This window comes from Brachionichthys hirsutus, chromosome 22 (genome assembly GCF_040956055.1).
Source record: "Brachionichthys hirsutus isolate HB-005 chromosome 22, CSIRO-AGI_Bhir_v1, whole genome shotgun sequence".
Taxonomy (NCBI): Eukaryota; Metazoa; Chordata; class Actinopteri; order Lophiiformes; family Brachionichthyidae; genus Brachionichthys; species Brachionichthys hirsutus.
The window spans coordinates 8,299,456-8,317,460 of NC_090918.1; the positions used below are offsets into that span (position 1 = coordinate 8,299,456).

Here is an 18,005-nt window from a genome sequence, read left to right on the forward strand (position 1 = left end):
TGAATAAAGACCTCTGAATCAGCCAAAACTGAGTAGTTGGACCGCCCCGACGTTAGGTAAACCTTCCCCCTCTTTTCTGGAGCCAGGCTTGGCAAAAGGAGCTTCATTGGTGAACGCCTGGTGGCCAGGCCTTTAACCATATGGCTCAGTCGGACTTGCATATAAACACATTCCGTGGAGCTGTCAATTTGCGGCCCCACCACCTACAGGGGGGGGGGGGGGGGGGGGGGGGGGTGGCAGGATGTGTGCTGGATTCAGGCAAAGCAGAGAATCCTAGTTGTGTTGCCTCCTGGCATCGCAGCCACAAGCGTCCCACGCAGTGCAGCATGTGACTATGGATGCGTATCACTCCCAATGATGGTTTAAATAGTAAAGTTGTTGTGTTGTGCCAGTCCTTTCAGACTCATGCTTCTGCTTGCTAACGTTACTTTGGTGTTGCAGATAAGGGCAGTGGAAGTCGACAGAAGGCAGTCTGGCCTGTTCCTAGAGGGAATCTTCCAAACGCAAACACGGCTAAATTTCTTCTCCATTTGCAGAACATATTTGTTAGTTCATTTGCAATTCCAATAAAGTTCATGAAGAGAGGTTAGAAGCGTTCACACGTGATTTACAGCCAACGAGACGCCTCCCTGAACGTGTTTAATCATTACGCTTCGCCCACGTCCATTTGATTCATTCTCATGTCAAGTTTACAAGATGTGATTCCGTCGATTACTTGATGCGAGGAGGAATGCATTCCATTCGGGCCGTGCCGAGAGGACTGGATTTATGGACTCGAGCTCGTGCCCAGCCTCCCAGCGTATTTACACGGTACAGAACCGGGTGCAAAGACTACAGGATGAAAAGCAATAAAAGATTGCTATTTAACATAATAATGATGCTGACCTTGTGAGCGATATATCTGTCTCGCATGGCAGCACTGCTCTCGTTGCTCACACACACCAAAATCCTATTCTCTCATTCAAACCCATTCAATCACATTGAATCAGTGCTCTAATATTCAGCCGCCAGACAGCTGTGTTTAACGGGGGGTATTTATTATAAGGCTACTTGATATTACATGAAGGCTCTGGTGGAAAGACAGTTCTGTCTGAGGACTTCATACTTGTTCTTACTCTCTCCAGTATTTTGAAGTCGCTATAAATGCCCGATGTATGACCCAGCTTGCTTTGAAACCACGCAGGCTCGATCAATCGCACCAGGCAGGGAAGCATGTTTGTCCTTTTCACCATATCCCACTCGTTTATTACAGGGCTCGATGTAAACTTGGCCGGAGGTGAAGTATTCTCCTTCTTTTCTTTCACTTTGCTTTCCGCCGAGGAGGAGTCTGTCACCATAGCGACAAAAAGCCCTGCATGCCGGCCCTGTTATACCAAAACACCAGTTGAGTGAGTGTTTCCGTCCCTTGTGTAGATTTTTTCGCGCCCCCCCCCCCCCCTTACAGCCATGTGGGGCAAAGGAATAGCGAATTAAGAAAAGAGTTTTGTGTGAGTGTGTAATATAATAAAATCAGGTGATGAATGTTTCTTCAGGTTTACAGAGATGATATTCAGAATCCACACGTTAAAACTGACAGGGAACAAAGGGTCAGATCGGTATCGCGGCAGCAAATTAATTTACTGTGTTTTCTCTCTTAGTTCTAATTTTACAGCGGAATTGGAAACAAAAGGTCGAGCACTTGATGAATAATGACTGTTAATGGGAATATCATGACCTTTGGGACTTAAAGGACACCAGTGTGTCTTCTTTTTATTTATTGCTGTAGTGATTTATCAAGCTGGTAGCAAGACACTCCGGTCCAAGATTAAAATGTTCCATAACAGCTGCCAACTTTGCGTGTGTGTGTGTGTGTGTGTTTATGTGTGTGTGGCCATTATTGGAATGCCATAAACTGAGTCTTAATTCCTCCCAGTGCGATTACCCTATGAATCGAAGCATCAGCTTCACTTTGATCGGCCCAGATAAGGTCATCCTCCCAGTACCCGATCAATCAGCCTGTCACAGCCATCAGCGGTGCCCCCACGCCGTATTTATCTGTTTGAGTGTGTGCAGGGACTGCTCTGTCCATCACGGCTGAGGCACTCCAGTCGGAGATAGGAATGAGGACCCGCCCCCGCTGATGGTGAAATACTTAAGGTCTAGGATGGGAGTCGTTTTAAAGCCCTGCTATCAGCACTATGAATGCTTCTGCTCGTCTGGTTTTAAGAATAACAAGCGCAAAAACTAAACTGTGTGGAATAATGCACAGCTTTGCAACAGCAAATCGGTCCTGCGTGTATTTTGTCGGGTATTCTTTTCCCCTTCTACTGTTTATGACTCAGAGGTATAATAAATAAAACGTGCAGCTTATCTATCACAGCTCCCGTCATTTTGAAACCAAGCCACATCAAGGCTGCCCTTCAACTGGCTCTTTAATGGAAACATCATTTCAGCTCGTTACGGCGAAGCAGAGTTTGCTGTCTAGCTGCATGTCGGGTCACTTTCAGTAGAACATGACGAGGGTTGTTCTTCCCGGAGTCGGGGGGGGGGGGGGGGGGGGCTCTGCGGTCTGCACGGCTGTCTTACAATATATTAAGCTTCCAACTGTTTTTCCACAAGCTTTTAGCTTTATATCTACTTGTCAATAAATAGGGATAAAGACGTTTGAATTGATGCTCGTAAAATTGAAATACATTTGTAAAACCTGCTTAAACAAGTTGTTCCTGCAGAAATCACCGGGGGCAACATCTTTGTCTTGTTTCCTTCAATCAAACCTGTCCAGACCTGAAGTTATAATAAAATCTTTTCTTTTTTTTTCACACCAATCTAAATGCTTTGCTGTTAACAGTCTGGAACATAATTTCACTTCAATGTGTCGCTGACAGACTTTGATTTGCCCTAAATGGTTTTAGGAACAGAATTATTTGTAATACACTAAAGTCTACGCACAAGTTTGTCTGACTTGTGCATCTTTTGAGAGGTCCTGAGAAATTGAAATTTAAGAGTTAAAAAAAATGAGTTGCACAACGGGCCAAATAATACAGTTGGATATGTAGAGTTAAGTAGCGCATAGAAATAGCTTCCAGCTCGTTCCAGAAAATCGTGTAGATGTGTGTTCATGTTGAGTAATGGGGCAATAGTGACTCCTTGCCCCAGCATGTCGGCACAGGCGAGCAGACCGACAGAAAACCCAACGTGCCACTTCTTTTATCTCTCAGAAGCTACCCAGCAATTACGCCTGCAGCATCCAACAATCACTAAAATAAATGAAATGCGGTTGATAAGTTGTCTGTATCTTTAATTAAACACTTTCATTATGCAGTTATCCTGATATTAAGAGTAGCATCGAGTCTACAGCCTCCGGAAGTCAAGATCAAGAACTTTAGAATGTCAGTTTTCCATCATATGCCAAAGTCATACGGATGGATTTTCCTTATTCTTCTAAAATGTGCCAAGTTGATGATCTAACTGTGTTGTACACCTGAATAAAAAAAAAAAAAAAAATCGCATCATAGTTCTGGCCTCTGACCTTTTTCCATTCCAGTCTTTTCCTCTCATTCTTTCCAGCTGTTGATTCAAGTTTGAGCTTCTTTTTTCTAGTCTGCCAGGGATACTTGAACCCATGGCAACAATCTCGGGTCATAATTTATGCTTTAAAAAAAAAATTACAAAAGCAAACGAGGAATCCTTCTGAGGTCACAATGGAGCATTTTGACACACTTGGGGCCACTGCTTGTGTGGTCTGCCCTTTTGCCTTCTTGCCGGGAAAGACAGTTAGACTGAGAGCGAGAGAGAGGAAGAGCCAGACAGGATGAAACCTGCGCTACTGCTATCTGATCCTCCGTGGTCTTGAGACAGAGAACTAACAGAAGGCAAGAGCGTTCTGACAGTTTGTCTTCCATGCTTAAATGCATCCAGCAAATGTGATTCTTGAATCCAGCCAAAGTTCATGACACAACTCTGAGCACTTCATATGATGCATTAAAAAAAAAGAACACCTACGTCAACGATGTACTCAAGAATGGCGATTAAGAGGAAGAGACTTTATCCACATATCATTACCAAAGTTCAAAAGCCACTGTCTGTGACCCAGAGGGGAGCTCCAAGGAGAAGGACTTGCTCAATTGATTTGGCTAAAAGGGAAGTTAAAGTTGTGACGTTTCCTAAAACAGCAGGAAACAGCTGTGCGTAAACATATTGCCACACCACCACCTTCCATCACAGCGATCAGAGACAGTCTGGCTCTGGGTGTCGTTAAAAAGCAGACCCCCCCCCCCCCCCACCGCCACCCCCACACCCCCTTTACCCTAATCAGAAGCAGCTTTTGCAGACTCGATCCAGCCTGAAGAATGTTTAGATATAAATAAACTTTGCTCAATGTCAGAAAAGGGAGACAAAATAAAATTGGCCATTTTCTTTTGTCACGATGTTAGTTCAAGATTTAAACAAAGACCAGTTCAAATGTGATCCAGTTTATCCAGTGAAGTATCTTAAAGCTTCACGGACATTCCTGCTTCCCCGAGGATGTAATCTGACCTTGAAGTTCACAATCAAGCCACAATTTTGACTGAAATATCCCATCGCAAGCAAGCCTCATTTCGTGCCGAGGAATGGGCTTATATAGCAGAGAAGGGGGGGTTGCTGAGGGGCAACCTGAATGGACGAGACCCAAGTCTTTGCTTTTGTTTCTCCTTTCCTTGGGGTAATCAGTATGGAGGGCGAATGAGAATGAATGGCAGAGTGTGAAAGAGGGAGAACGAGAGTTCCTGAGCAGCGTCCTCCGCTCAGCGCCACATCAGACCTATCATTACCAGATGTCACATCGAGGATGGCTGCCAGCCGAATCCCTGCTCATTGCCTCAGACTCTCTCTCTCTCTACTTGTTCCTGCTTTCTTTCCTCTCCCTGTGTCCATTTTTCTGCTTGCTCTCTCTCTCTCTCTCTCTCTTCCTTCATTCTCCACTTCCAGCTGTTTTCGGAGCACACAGCAAGAGCGGAGCAAGTCCTCCACCAATTGTTTTCGGTCCTGAGAGGAGCTCGGCGGTGGGACGCCTCCCTCCTTCTATCTCTCTCCCCTTTCCTCTGTTCCTCTTCCTCTCTCTCTCTCCCCTCCCCTTGTTGTGACAGAGCACACCTGCTTGATCTTGGCTACGCGCGCTCCGATTCCAATTACCCCATAGGCCTTTGCAGCCACTTCACAGTCTCATCCCCCCCACTCGACTGGATTTTTGGGAGTCAAGCTCACCTCTCCTCTCTTTGCCTCGCTTCCACTGAGAACAGGTAAGCTTATCCTTTGGCTTGTGAGACGGGAGACCAGCATGGGCGAGGTTTGGAATGAGGTTAGGAATGAGGCATTTGGGTTTTTTCGACCGCTTTTAAAAGATTTGATGTGAATCTTTTTTTTACGATTTGTGATGTAATTTTGTTTTACAGAAATGCTTTCACCTCACTTCTACATGCTGATGCTATTTGTATGAAGTAGAGTAGCGTATTTTATAGGTTACATTTCAGCTAACCGGTATACGTGTGTCTCCCCGATGCAGCTACGCATGTTCTGGACATGTTGCCAGGTCTTTTTCCCACAGCTCACTTGGCATTGTGATGAGAGACCGTAATCATTTCCAGCCCAATCTACATACAGCATAGGGACGATGGGAGTTGATGCTGGTGCGTCACTCCTCTGCCAGAAAATCTATCCATCTGGTCATTTCTTAACCTCCAAAGTATCCACCAATGAGTTTCTCAGTTCTTCAAAGTGTTGCTTTGGACAATCGTTTGCTGGTTTGTCTGTGTGCAGTCCTGGAGCTGCTTTTGTGAGCTTGACACGAGATAAATTGACATTTTCGATGATGAACGGTGTTTAATGAGGAGGAGAAGGGCCTCGAGATGAGAGTTTCCACTCTTGGTCTCTCCCGGTCGAAAAGAAGTCAGTGGGGCGGGAAAGGTGATTTGTTGCATTAATGGGTGACTTTTCTCCCTTTGTGTCGCCTCTTTCATTCATTTCCACCTTCTCTTCTCTCCCTGTGGCATTTGGACAGTCTTCAAGCAAATGGTTGAAGCAGCAATGAGGATTTCTTTGTGTTGATTCAACACATGACAGCTTGTGTCGAGACTTCGATTTAGAGGAGCTGCTTTTCTGTGGCTTCCAACACCTCCCAGTCCGAAAAGCCATCCTTTCAGGCTGCAACTTGGAGATCCTCACCCTAATCTCTTATCTGTCCGTTGTGCATCGCTGTTTCTCCTCAACACTCCGCACCCTGTGTTTTCACAGGGTGCGGAATGGGACCCAAATTGCTAGAGGCAACTTAAAGTGAGAGGCTTTGAAGAAGAGACGGGCCGACCTGCCAGCACGCAGTCCCATTAATCCTGTAATGGTACAGCTTCCTCTATCAAAGAGAGGTCTGGAGGCTTCCCGGCAAGCCACCACACAACTCAGCTAACTCATTACATCCTCTTTTGCCAGCAGGGGGAAAAAAAACAACTAATAAGGCTCAGCTGCATTGAATTGCATCGAAAGAACCTTAAGTGAAGCTAATGTCGAGAAAAATGACAGAAAATGAAAAGATAGAGAAGAGACTTGGAGTCGAGGAATAGAGACTCGTACATTTGAGTCAAGCAGAGCAGATGTTTAACATTTAAACCAGGAATGAGCCAAGAGAAAGTTGGAGGAGGCAAGGCCCAGATTTGCTCTCAGGGGCTGCATTTTTTATATTATTTTTTCCATCTGGACTTCAACTCTCTGGGTCAAAAGGAGAAACAGAACAATGGAGCTGAATGGACCTCAGCCATGAAGGTTTTCCCCTCTTTTTGCTCCCTGGAATGCCAGAAAGGTTCCACGTGTCGTTCTTTCTCGCCAAACCTTTAATTGTCAGACACACAAAAAAAAGAAAATAAACTGCTTGAGAGAAGCTTGGGAAGAAGGGAAAGAGGGCAAAAAAAAGGAGGAGGAGACGAGCGACGGAGGACGGGAGGGAAGGTTGAGCAGTTCATCCACGTCGATCCAGCACAGCCTGATGATAATGGGACTGAGGTTGATGGCAGGCCGACAGCTCTTCACATGGAACAGCAGAAATGTGGCTCAACCGCTCGCTGGCATCTTTATGCTATGGCTCCAGACAACAGGCATCTTTCAGTAACAGCCAATCGGTTCTTTCTAAAGAAATTGCTTGTAGCTGACAACAGAGCATCTTCTCAGGGGGGGGCACCCTTCAGGCCAAACGCCTTCCATGCAGACGTACGTAGGGGCGAGGACAGCTTCGTCTTCTTTTTCCAGAAAGAACTAATTTGCTGTAATAAAACAACATTTTGGCTTGGAAATTGTTTGTTGGCCTTGTCTTTGCATATTTTCAGACACACATGTTCTCACTCCCAAACCACCCCACCCCCCCACCCTCCGATAAATTGCAAAGTCATTGAGCGCCACCGACTCTTTTTTATTTTATTTTTTTACATTTTGTCATTATTATCAATCACACTTATGTGTCTGAGAATATGTGGCTTTTGCCATCGTGTGGGAGGAGAGCTCACTTTTAATTTGCTCGTGAGCTGAAAGGGCCACACGTGTTTAAACGTCCTGTGGCCTCGTAAATACCTTCCAGTGATTCACTGCTGACAGAGACTCTGCAGCGGCAGACACAGGCCTGTGGAGCGTTAGAAGGAAGAGGGCATGGCGTTGGACAGGGGCCTGCTTTGCATGACTATGAGTGGGAAAATATGGTTTGAGTTTGACATGATAATCCTGCTAAGCATAAACCAGCGGGTTTTTAAAAGAAATGCAGCGACAAGGAGGAGAAAATGACAAAAAAAGGAGGAAAAATTACTCTATTCCCTCTCGCGAGCTCCGCTTCCTGTCTGGGAATCATTAGCGATGCTGGGGCCAGACGTGAGGGAGAGTGGAGGGAGGGAGAGAAAGATATAAGACAAAGGAGGGACGCGAGGGGATTGACAAGGATGCCACCACCACAGGAAATATCAGCCTCCACCCCGGAAGATGAATCACTGGGTTTAGACACACGAGGATAAGATAGTCGGTGAGTGTTCACAGACTAAACTTTCTCCTTTGATGCACTTTTAAAGACGCCATAGCTCATGTTCTGTTTACTGGTGACCATCCAAAGCTGTTGTGAAATCTTTGGAAGGTCTCGAGTCTGGGAAGTTTGGGTTGAAATGACTTGCAGATTGAAATAACAACTTTCGCTACGTTTTTCCTTGAACGCCCCCGATTCCAAAAGTTCGAGAAAAGTCACTAAAAGTCCAAACTTCTAGAGAGAAAACTAAAATTGATCTTCCCTCCCCAACGTTGTTCATGCTCTTTCAAACTCTGGATGATCTGTTCCATCGGTCGTATTTTGTATTTGACCTGTTTGCATCAGATGTTTGTTTGTTTTTTCTAAGCTGCAAAAGGTTTCAATTCCCATCCTCCGGATTCCTTTAGGAAGTTAAAATAATAAGGGAGAAACTGATACCGCGCTGATCCTCTTTGCAATGACCAAGTCATGTTCCAGCATGCTTTTGGAAGCTGCCTGGGTTTAACATGCACACACCGTTACGAAAGGAGCCTGTGTTGTGGCGTCGAGTGGATTCTCCAGGGGGGCTGTGTGATCTGTAATGAAGTAAGGGGGACCTTTGAGCAGGCCAAGCTGCAGACCCTGCGGGGATCATGTAATCTTCAGAGGTTAATTCCCATTAAGAAAGCTGAGGAAAAAGTCATTTGACTTGGGTTCCTTGTTTTGACTCGGGCAGGTCTTTGTTGTTGCCAGTACTTATATTTACCGTGGTTTATTCTGCAGCTGCGTTCTCACACAAGGCCCCAAACAATAGTGGCAGTAATTCCTGCCATTAAAGTAAATGTTCATAGATCAGCTCTGTTTAAGCACTTGTGGCTCAACAGAATAAATATTTATGGACAAAGCTTGACGGATGTACAACGGAACTCGTGGAATTGCATTCCGCGATCCTGCACCATTCCACATGTGCATGTATATCTGTTTATGTGATTGTGGCTATGAGTCAAAGCAGGGAGATGAGGTTCAGTCAAACTCCTGTTATTTGTGCGTTTTCTCCACGGCACACCAAACATCATCCCGAATGGCTGCACCTGCATCAGGCGCCAGATGTGAGGGGTTCCGAGCATCAGCGCATATCTGAAAAGGCGATTAGCTCCACTTTGAAGAATGTGGAATTAAAGTATCACACAAGCCTGAGCTATCTGGCGTCACGGTTAGATAAAAGATCAAAAAGCATCAACAAACACTGCCTGACCCGGGAGTGCCCGGAATCCAGAACGACGGCAGAATGCTGGGTCCAAGTCTGGAGACAAGGTTTTTGTTGGACTGAGTTTTCAAGCTGCACTTAGATAAAACAGCCTGACTCAGCCAAGTTTGCTCAGTGTGTTGAAGAGTGGAACAGCATGTCCTCTGGACATAAAGACCCAGGACTCTTTGTTGCAAATATCTCCCACCCAGATGCATAGGCCTAAGAGGTAATGGAAAATAGTTCCTATGGGAAAACGGCATCTAGACATTCAACAGTGTGTAATGCAATTCTGGTCGCTAAGCAGCAGGTTATGAAATCACTATTTGGATGTTGTTGTTTTTTATTCCAGCGTTTTCCTTCATCATAGCAACTGAACAAGAGCAGAAAGGAAACTGAGCAGAACACTGCCAAAACAAGATTTCATGCTAAGCTCTGTAACTAGGACCAGAGCTGCACGAAGGGTTAAAGAGGTGACTCCTGCATGGACAGGGGACTCTTACTGCCTACATCTCAGAGTATTTGCCCTACACCATCGGATGCATACAACTCGCCCAGAATTACTTTCAGCTTTGGCCAACTGATGGTTTTGGGTCAACCTCATCATCCCCTGTCACGTGTTCGGGTCAAGGTCCACTAAAGAGCAGCTTCACCCAAATCATTTCGCTGGCAGCCCGCGGCTCAAGTCCGCCCTTCAATTATTGTGGCACCGAGAGGGCAGGAAGAACTTTTTGGCTGCACAGACGACAAGCAGATTGCTGGGTCTTTTAGACTGCTTGTCTGCTTTGCTGTGTGAAAGGCCACGGAACTCTGCGGACCTCCACACTGCTGGAGTTCCAGAGAGCATGCCTGTGTCGACCCACATCGGGCGGCAGGATTCTCCCAGTGATTCCACAAGGCTGCAGCAGATTCTTTCAAAGCATTTATGCTGTGCACCAATGAGTTCTGGAATTTAATTACAAACAACTCATTACTGTTGTTAGCTTTGACTAAAAGAAAATGGAGCGCATTCGCACGTAGGCCAATATCGGTTGAAAGCCTTCTACAGATGCTGGGAGCAAGCTGGAAAGATTCGAGCCAAGATTTAGCATCTATTTTTAAATGGTTTCAATTAAACCAGTTAATCGACCTGAAATTAAACTACAAAAATATGCAACACTCAATGTAATAAATTTGATTAGTTCTGATTATTGATTTTCTCTCCTCTTCTGTGCTTTTCTTTGGGTTTGCAGAATCCCCCCCTCTATCCTGTTGCTTTCTGCCTAAAATTGTCCAGTCAAATATTTGTCCAAGCGCACTAAATTGTCACACCTCAGCGTTCAGCCCGCTGGTCTTTCACCTTTCACCTTTGCCCTCTGGCTGTCTGGCCTTCAGTCACTGTCTGCATCCTTCTTCTCTCTCTGTCTCTGATTAAGTGCCAGAAAATTCTATTTCCAGTCTTCTTGAGTTGAGTCCTGGTTTCAAAACTAATCATAGACAGTTTTGAAAGAGCACACCACTCGAACCTTTGAACTGTGTCCTCTCATCCTCCAGGCTCCCTGCTAGCAGCACCATGAGGTCAGCCTGTCTCTCTCTGCTCCTGGTGACCGCCTGCTGGGCTCTGCCCTTCCGCCAGTCCGGCTTCCTGGACTTCATGATGGAGGATGAGGCCGGATCTGGATCTCTCCCAGAAGGCACAGAAGGTCCGGCTGTCACCAGCCCTTTCGTTCCTGAGGGACCCAAGTGCCCATTCAGATGCCAGTGCCACCTGCGCGTGGTCCAGTGCTCTGACCTTGGTAAGATGAGATGCACAGCCAACGTATCATCTGTGGGATACTTCTAGTTTTAGGACTATTAAGGCATTAAAAAAAGAAGAAAAATATTAGTTCAAACACCTTTGATTTTGCGTGTTGAATTCCTTAATTTTTATTCTTTTGAACAGACAAAGAAGTAGCTTCTGCAAAACATAAGGCCCCATGAAAATGGCTTTTCAAGGTAATTTGGCCTATCATCTGTGCAATTTCTAATAAATTATTCAACATATCTGTTCAAAATAGGTTTAAAAAAAATAAGAAATCTAAAGACACATAAACTAGAAAAGCACTTGGACCGCAGATCTCCGCCAAGCAGCTCATTCGCCTCCTAATTGGATTCACACCGTCCACATGGTGATCTGGATCACGGCTCTAAATTGTTCTTGGTATCTTTATACACCAACCATTCAGTGTTCAATGTTAGACCAAGGCCCATCTGCAGATTTCACTGGCTTTACAAGCCGCCTCCACCGTCCACCCAAACCCACCGGGTCATTCCGGGGGTCTATTATGTTACGCACATTTTTGTGGTCATCCAGGATCGTGGCATCAGTGTTGATATCTTAAACGTTCCCAGATGCTGCGGAGACTCATTTCACTTCCTGTTACGATTGCATGATGTGTCCCATTTTGGTAAATTGTTTAAGAGTGAGAGTTCTGAGGAAGTTTTGACGAGCTTCAAAACGTATTTCTCAATGTAAAGCTTACTCACCAACGCTGAAAGCTTTTAATTTCCATACAGTCACAAACAATTTACTCAACTGTCATCCTGTTTGGAGCATGTCCTCCCTGTTTAGTTGAGTCACTTCGCAAACTCCGTCGACGAAAAGTCCCTGACCTCATTTATTCTGCGGCATTTCATAAAATTGCTTTGTTTTGGCATCGGGGTTTTGTTTGGAAGGATGTACGTTTTTATGAAAGATGGAGGAAGGGACAGACGTGGTCAAACTGGAATAATAAAAATAAAGGAGTGGACATAACAAGCTAATAAAAGCTTGTTTTTAATTAGCTCAGAAGAGCCAGAGTTAACACGGAAAAGTTAAATAGTCGTAGGGTTGGGAAAACATCACAGAGTGTGAAGTAAAAGGAGCGCATGGAGACGTCTGGGTAACCCAGTTAGGCAGGTGGCTGAACGGTCCGAGCCACAGACAGCTGGAGAGAGAAAAGCCAGTTCCATTAAATAATCCCCCCCCCCCACCGGACCCCCGCTCAGAGATGCAGCGCCATGGCTGCGATTGTCAACTCCTGCATCAGCACTGTTGGCCCCAAACTTCCATCTGTTCCCCAGACCTGCTGGCCGGCACACAAACACATTTAGACACACGTTTATCAAGATGTATGTGCGTTGGACACACGAGGAGAGGATAGCACCTTCTCACTTTCGTAGATCGTGTGGTTTACATAATGGCTGCTTTTGGCATTAGGGAGAGAAAGCTTTGTCTTCAGGTACAAATGAGTTGTGTGCATGGATGTGCAAAACGGCAAAACCTCGTTCTATAACAGCTGGCAAAGACTTGAGTTGGACGCCGATCAGAAGCTTCTCGGCTTCTATTTTTACCTTTCATGTGGTTGCGAGGCGTGTGGCTGCAGGCAAAAATGTCTCGACTCACCCCATCCCGAGATGTCATGTGATCACCTGTCCGGGATGAACTCCGCCTCACCTTGGATAGCAGCCCTGCAAAGATTTCTAGTATTCTAGTATTCTCGCAATTACTAGTACCAGTACTTTAATGCTGAAAGCTTTTTATGCCCCATTTTTTATTAATTTCCCGCCAAATATCTATCAGGTGAAACGTGAGATGCTAAGAAAACCACAACGTGCACTATAAGCCATCTCGAGCTGATAATGCAAACTATGTATAACATCCGTGTGTCGACCGGAGGTGCACTTCCTCTGAAACGTAAACCACTCAATTTCCATATTTCATATCCTCTGACGCCCCTGCTGTCACTCATGGCTTTGTAAAAGTTCACTGAACATCGGCCGTAATAAAGTCCAAGCGACGTGATTTGGCGTGAGCTCATTGTCCAGTTATGCAGTCGTTTCCTCCCAAAGGAAATTTGTTTTTAAGGTCCATTTCCACCACATGTGCCGCCGAGCACGTTACAAAGATATCTGGTCTGTTTGGAATGTGAACACGAAACCCATTCCACCCCTCGTCTCAATCGCTGAGATTTTATGCTGCGTGTTATTTCGAAAAAGCCAACTTTGATTTATTTTAGCGTGAATTCCGTAAACCCCGGCCCCACTCTTTCAGGTTCCACTGCCGCATTTACATCCTCCCCCCCCCCCCCCCCCCCCCCTCATCTGAATAACCAGGTCTGAAGGAGGTTCCCATGGACATCCCAGACGACACCACCCTGCTGGACCTGCAGAACAACAAGATCACAGAGATCAAGGAGAGCGACTTCAAGAACCTCAAGGGACTTCATGTGAGAGACGTTTTACTTCCATCTGTTAAACCTCATGTTGGCTTGTTCTACATTAAGTTATGCAAAGTGTTCTTATGTATCGAGGAAACGTATATAAATGTCCCTGACTTCTCATACATGGACCGTTTTCTTTTCCCATCCCGTAAAAATTTACCTCTGTAGCATATGCTTCCTTTACAGGCTCTGATCCTGGTGAACAACAAAATCAGCGTCATCCATGCCAAAGCCTTCAGCCCTCTGGTGAAGTTACAGCGTCTCTACCTGTCTAAGAACATGCTGAAGGAGATGCCCCCCAACATGCCCAAGAGCCTGCAGGAGCTGCGCATCCACGAGAACGAGATCACCAAGATCAAAAAGGCTTCCTTCCAGGGCATGTCCCACCTCATTGTCATGGGTATGCAAAGAAAGACACGTCTTTCCCAGATATTTATTGAAGGTGTGATATTCCTCTCAAGCCAAAAGACTTTGTTTACTCGTGACTCGAGCTCAGACTTCCATTAATGCACCGTGAGAGAAATAAACTACAGATGTGATCAGTGGCAGCTGTGCTCTCATTTTGTTTCTCTCTTCATCTCTTTCTGTGCTCTAATGAATTTCTTTTTTTCTTTCAGAGATCGGGTCCAACCCCCTGAACAGCGAAGGAATCGACGCCGGAGCTTTCGCTGACCTGAAAAGGGTTTCTTACATTCGCATTGCAGACACTAACATTACAGACATACCCAAAGGTAAGGCTGGAATATCTATTTCCACACAAATAAATCTAAAACTGGTGAGGGGGGGGGGGGGGTGGGGGTTGAGCCTAATCCGAGTTTCATCCAGCCACAGCCACAGCCAAAAACAACCATCGAGGAATGCACGCTCGGATTTAATTCCACAGCGGGTTGCCTAATAACTCGACTGGTTCAGGGTGGGAAGGGAACACACCTGGTTTATTTCATAAAACGTCACTGTGAATAAGGATTCTTTGGATTTAAAATATTTTAGAAAAGCCAACATCAACTGATATTGAATGTTGCACCCCGCTAATGATCTAATTCCAAATATAAAGTGACATCGTGATGCAATAATCTGCTAAATCCTCATCCTTGTCACAGCGTTAATCCTCGTTTTGCGGCTTAGGTCTGCCCGGCTCGCTCTCTGAGCTCCACCTGGATGGCAACAAGATCACCAAGGTGACGGCCGTCAGCCTTGATGGCTTGAAGAACCTTGCAAAGTAAAGCGACAATTATCATTATTGATCTTTCCCTTCCTCTCCAAAGACTGTTAGCCTTAAGATGTAGAGATATAAGCGTTCAAACATTCAAATGAATTGTGCAGTTTGTAACGTCAGCTAATGTTAGACGCCATTCCTCATGGGTTAAACCAGATTGAGCCGTGGGTTTCATTATTCTGGGATATGTTATGGACAAGCCCCCCCCCCCATTTTTTAATTCTGTTTATCTGTCTTTAGGTTCTTTGTCCTGTTTTCGTTCCCTGGTTTGACTTTTATTAGCTTTACTTGGAACGCTACTTCTGGTATTAAGGGTTTTACTGTAGCCTAAAAATCAAACCCAAGATCTAAACATTAGTTTTTTAGGCTAATCAAAATAACCAGTTTGCCCATAAAATTCGGACATACTGTGTTTATACGATCCCGGCTCGGCTTGTGCCAAAGATGTCATACCATACTCGAAGAAAGAAGGCCATTGACACGAGTCTGTAGAAACGGATATGAGCAAAGGACGGTTTATTTTCCATTTTCTCCAAATAAAGGAACAGACAGGAGAAGTAATGATCTCAATGACAGGTGCAGATTCCATTTGCTATCCTCATTTCCTCAGCTTATTTTATGTGTGTGTGTGTGAGAGAGAGAGAGAGAGAGTTTAAATGTGTGTGATTATCAAATGATAGCTTTGGTAGCCAGAAATCAATGTTGATGTCATTATTATTAATAATATTCCCCACTCGCAGGATTTGTGTTCCTTGTTCGTTGATGCATGGCCTCATCTTTCTTGCAGACTCGGTCTGAGCTACAATGAGATCAGCTCTGTGGAAAATGGAACACTGTCTAACGTCCCCCACCTGAGAGAGCTGCACCTGGACAACAACGCCTTGACCAGCGTCCCCCCCGGTCTGTCCGACCACAAATACGTCCAGGTACGCACTGGTTCCGGGAACACTCTCACGTTATTAATGCAGGCTTGGATACGCAACAAGATTACAAAAAACATTGTTTTTTTTAAACCATTTCCAGTTCCAGCAAATTACCCTGTTTGATCATTATACTTATGTTTCTTATTATTTGGCGGTTTCATCGCATACGTTTCATTTTCCATGATCTAAACCAAGCTGGAAAAGTTTCTTCTTTTTTTCTTTGCTTTAGGGTTGTTTAGGTTTTCACTGTGGAATTACAAGTCGACCAAAGCTTCCAAAACAAAGATCACATGGATTCACTTAGTTTGCTTGTGGAGTAAAGTGTAGGTAGCTTGTAATGATATAATGCTACAGATTTTAGCAGGAGGGGGGGGGGGGGGGGGGGGGTTGCGTAAACAGACCCGATTCAAGGCCCCGTAAATTTAGTTCAGCTTCACTTTGTCTCATTTTATTAGACTTGCTCAAGCTTGGGTTCCTGCTGATTCCATCCCATCCTCATAAAGAAACTTTTTGATGTGATTTCCCGGACTTGGCCAGCATTATAAATGCTTTTTCTTGTTGTTTTTTTTTTGGTCAGAACCCAAATTTTAATGGTTCCAGGTAGTTTTGCTTGAACAAAGTCAGAACAAGGACCCAAGAGAGGCTTTCATTTCCACTTATACTCTGTATAGCGTTGCAAGTGGAATTCATTCGTATAGTTGGATGTTTTTAGATGTAGCTAATTTGGAATCCTTAATTAGTTCGATTTCAGTTGAGTCTGTGGCACATTCCTACTTCTACTCCTTTATCTACTTTATTGTGGAAACGGTTGCCGTGTAATCCTGAGGGTTGTCATCATTTCAATCTCTTCTCCAGGTGGTCTACCTCCATGGCAACAAAATCGCTGCTGTGGGAACAGAAGACTTCTGCCCCCCTGGACTCAACCACAAGAAGGCCATGTACTCTGGCATTAGCCTGTTCAGCAACCCCGTCCCTTACTGGGAAGTTCAGCCAATCACCTTCCACTGCGTCTTTGACCGCTCCGCCATTCAACTCGGCAACTACAGGAAGAAGTAGAGGGTCCCGGTTAGCTCTGTGAGGACGTGTGTGTTCATAAATGAATGTGTGAATGTTTTGTAAGCGTGTATGTGTGAACACAGCCCCCCCCCCCCCCCCCCCCCACACACACACACACACTACACTGACCCCTACCGAGACTGCCTCCCGACCCAAAAGGAGAAAAAAAAATGTCATTAATCAGTCGACTTATTTCAATAATTTCAGCAGACATGGACCTCGAATGCACCGTTTTCATTATTTAGGGCCAAGGTTGCAACAGTAGCACACACGGCTTACACCAGCATGTGATGATGACACACACACACACACACGTCATATCGTTTTCACAAGCAGTTATCACACATTTCATGTAACATGTTGCTATGCATGACATGTGCATTTCAAAGTGGACTGATTGAAATGAGGAGGCAATTCATTAGCGGAACGTTTGGAATCTCATCGAGTGGAAAATGTTAGAAATCCAAGTCTTAGACTTTGTGAAAGAGCTGACCTGTAGAGCAGGCAGCGAGGGGTTAACTTGTTTTACAATACCGTCAACAACTGGTATACTCGGAATGTATTAGTTATTGCCTGTGTACTAGGATTAGCATCGAGTGTCACATTGCAACGCAGCACTCCTGAAGTGAACTCTGACCTTCTATTTGCATTGTAATCAATTCAATTAGAAATAAAAGCAACCGTCGCTTCTGCTACATGTTCATTTCCTGTGCTTTCGCCAGGGCTGATGTACTCGCCACTTTTTCCTTCATCACATTCCACCCCTTCCTGCTCTCCTCGTGTTTGTTGAAACTTTTTTCTCCATGAAAAAGAAGGTGAAAATAGCTTCTAAAAACTGTAGAATAAACCATATATGTTTTAAACAGAGGCCATGCCCAAAGATTTATATGCATGCTCTTATTTTTTATTTTTCTTCTATCAACTTGAGCCTGATGCTTTCTGGAATATCTTGTTAAATGCGTGTTTGTATTTCTCTCCATGTTTCCCTGCATTTTATTTCCTTTTAGGGGGGGGGGGGGGGGATGGAGGGTGTATGTGGACTGGCATGCCCACTGCAACATATGTAGGTGTGAATGTTACATGTAAAGACGCTGTACATAAATGCTGTATAAAAACCTCTCATTGCTCAAAGGCACAAGCACTTACCATAGCTAAGACTTAATATATCTGCTACCGAGGTGTTGGTCTTTATTTCCCGGAGGCGGGGGGCTCCATCTAAGGTGTCCTAAGCAAAATAAAAGTACTGATGGAAACAGGAGGCGTTTTAATGGATGTAATGAGGAGAACTTGCAGTATGATTAATAATTTACACTGGACGATTCTGCATCAACCAAGGGCAAAGAGGACGGCAGCTTCCTGG

At 44.9% G+C, this 18,005-nt stretch overlaps 1 protein-coding gene across 1 annotated transcript; it reads left to right on the forward strand.

Moving 5' to 3' along the window:
* Positions 1–5,056: 5,056 nt before the first annotated feature.
* On the forward strand, positions 5,057–17,783 carry dcn (decorin). The gene is made up of 8 exons (XM_068754999.1): positions 5,057–5,258; positions 10,764–11,005; positions 13,344–13,456; positions 13,637–13,850; positions 14,068–14,181; positions 14,576–14,669; positions 15,454–15,592; positions 16,445–17,783. The coding sequence occupies exons 2-8, from the start codon at positions 10,783–10,785 to the stop codon at positions 16,643–16,645; spliced, it is 1,098 nt and encodes a 365-aa protein (XP_068611100.1). The 5' UTR covers positions 5,057–5,258; positions 10,764–10,782; the 3' UTR covers positions 16,646–17,783.
* Positions 17,784–18,005: the final 222 nt, after the last annotated feature.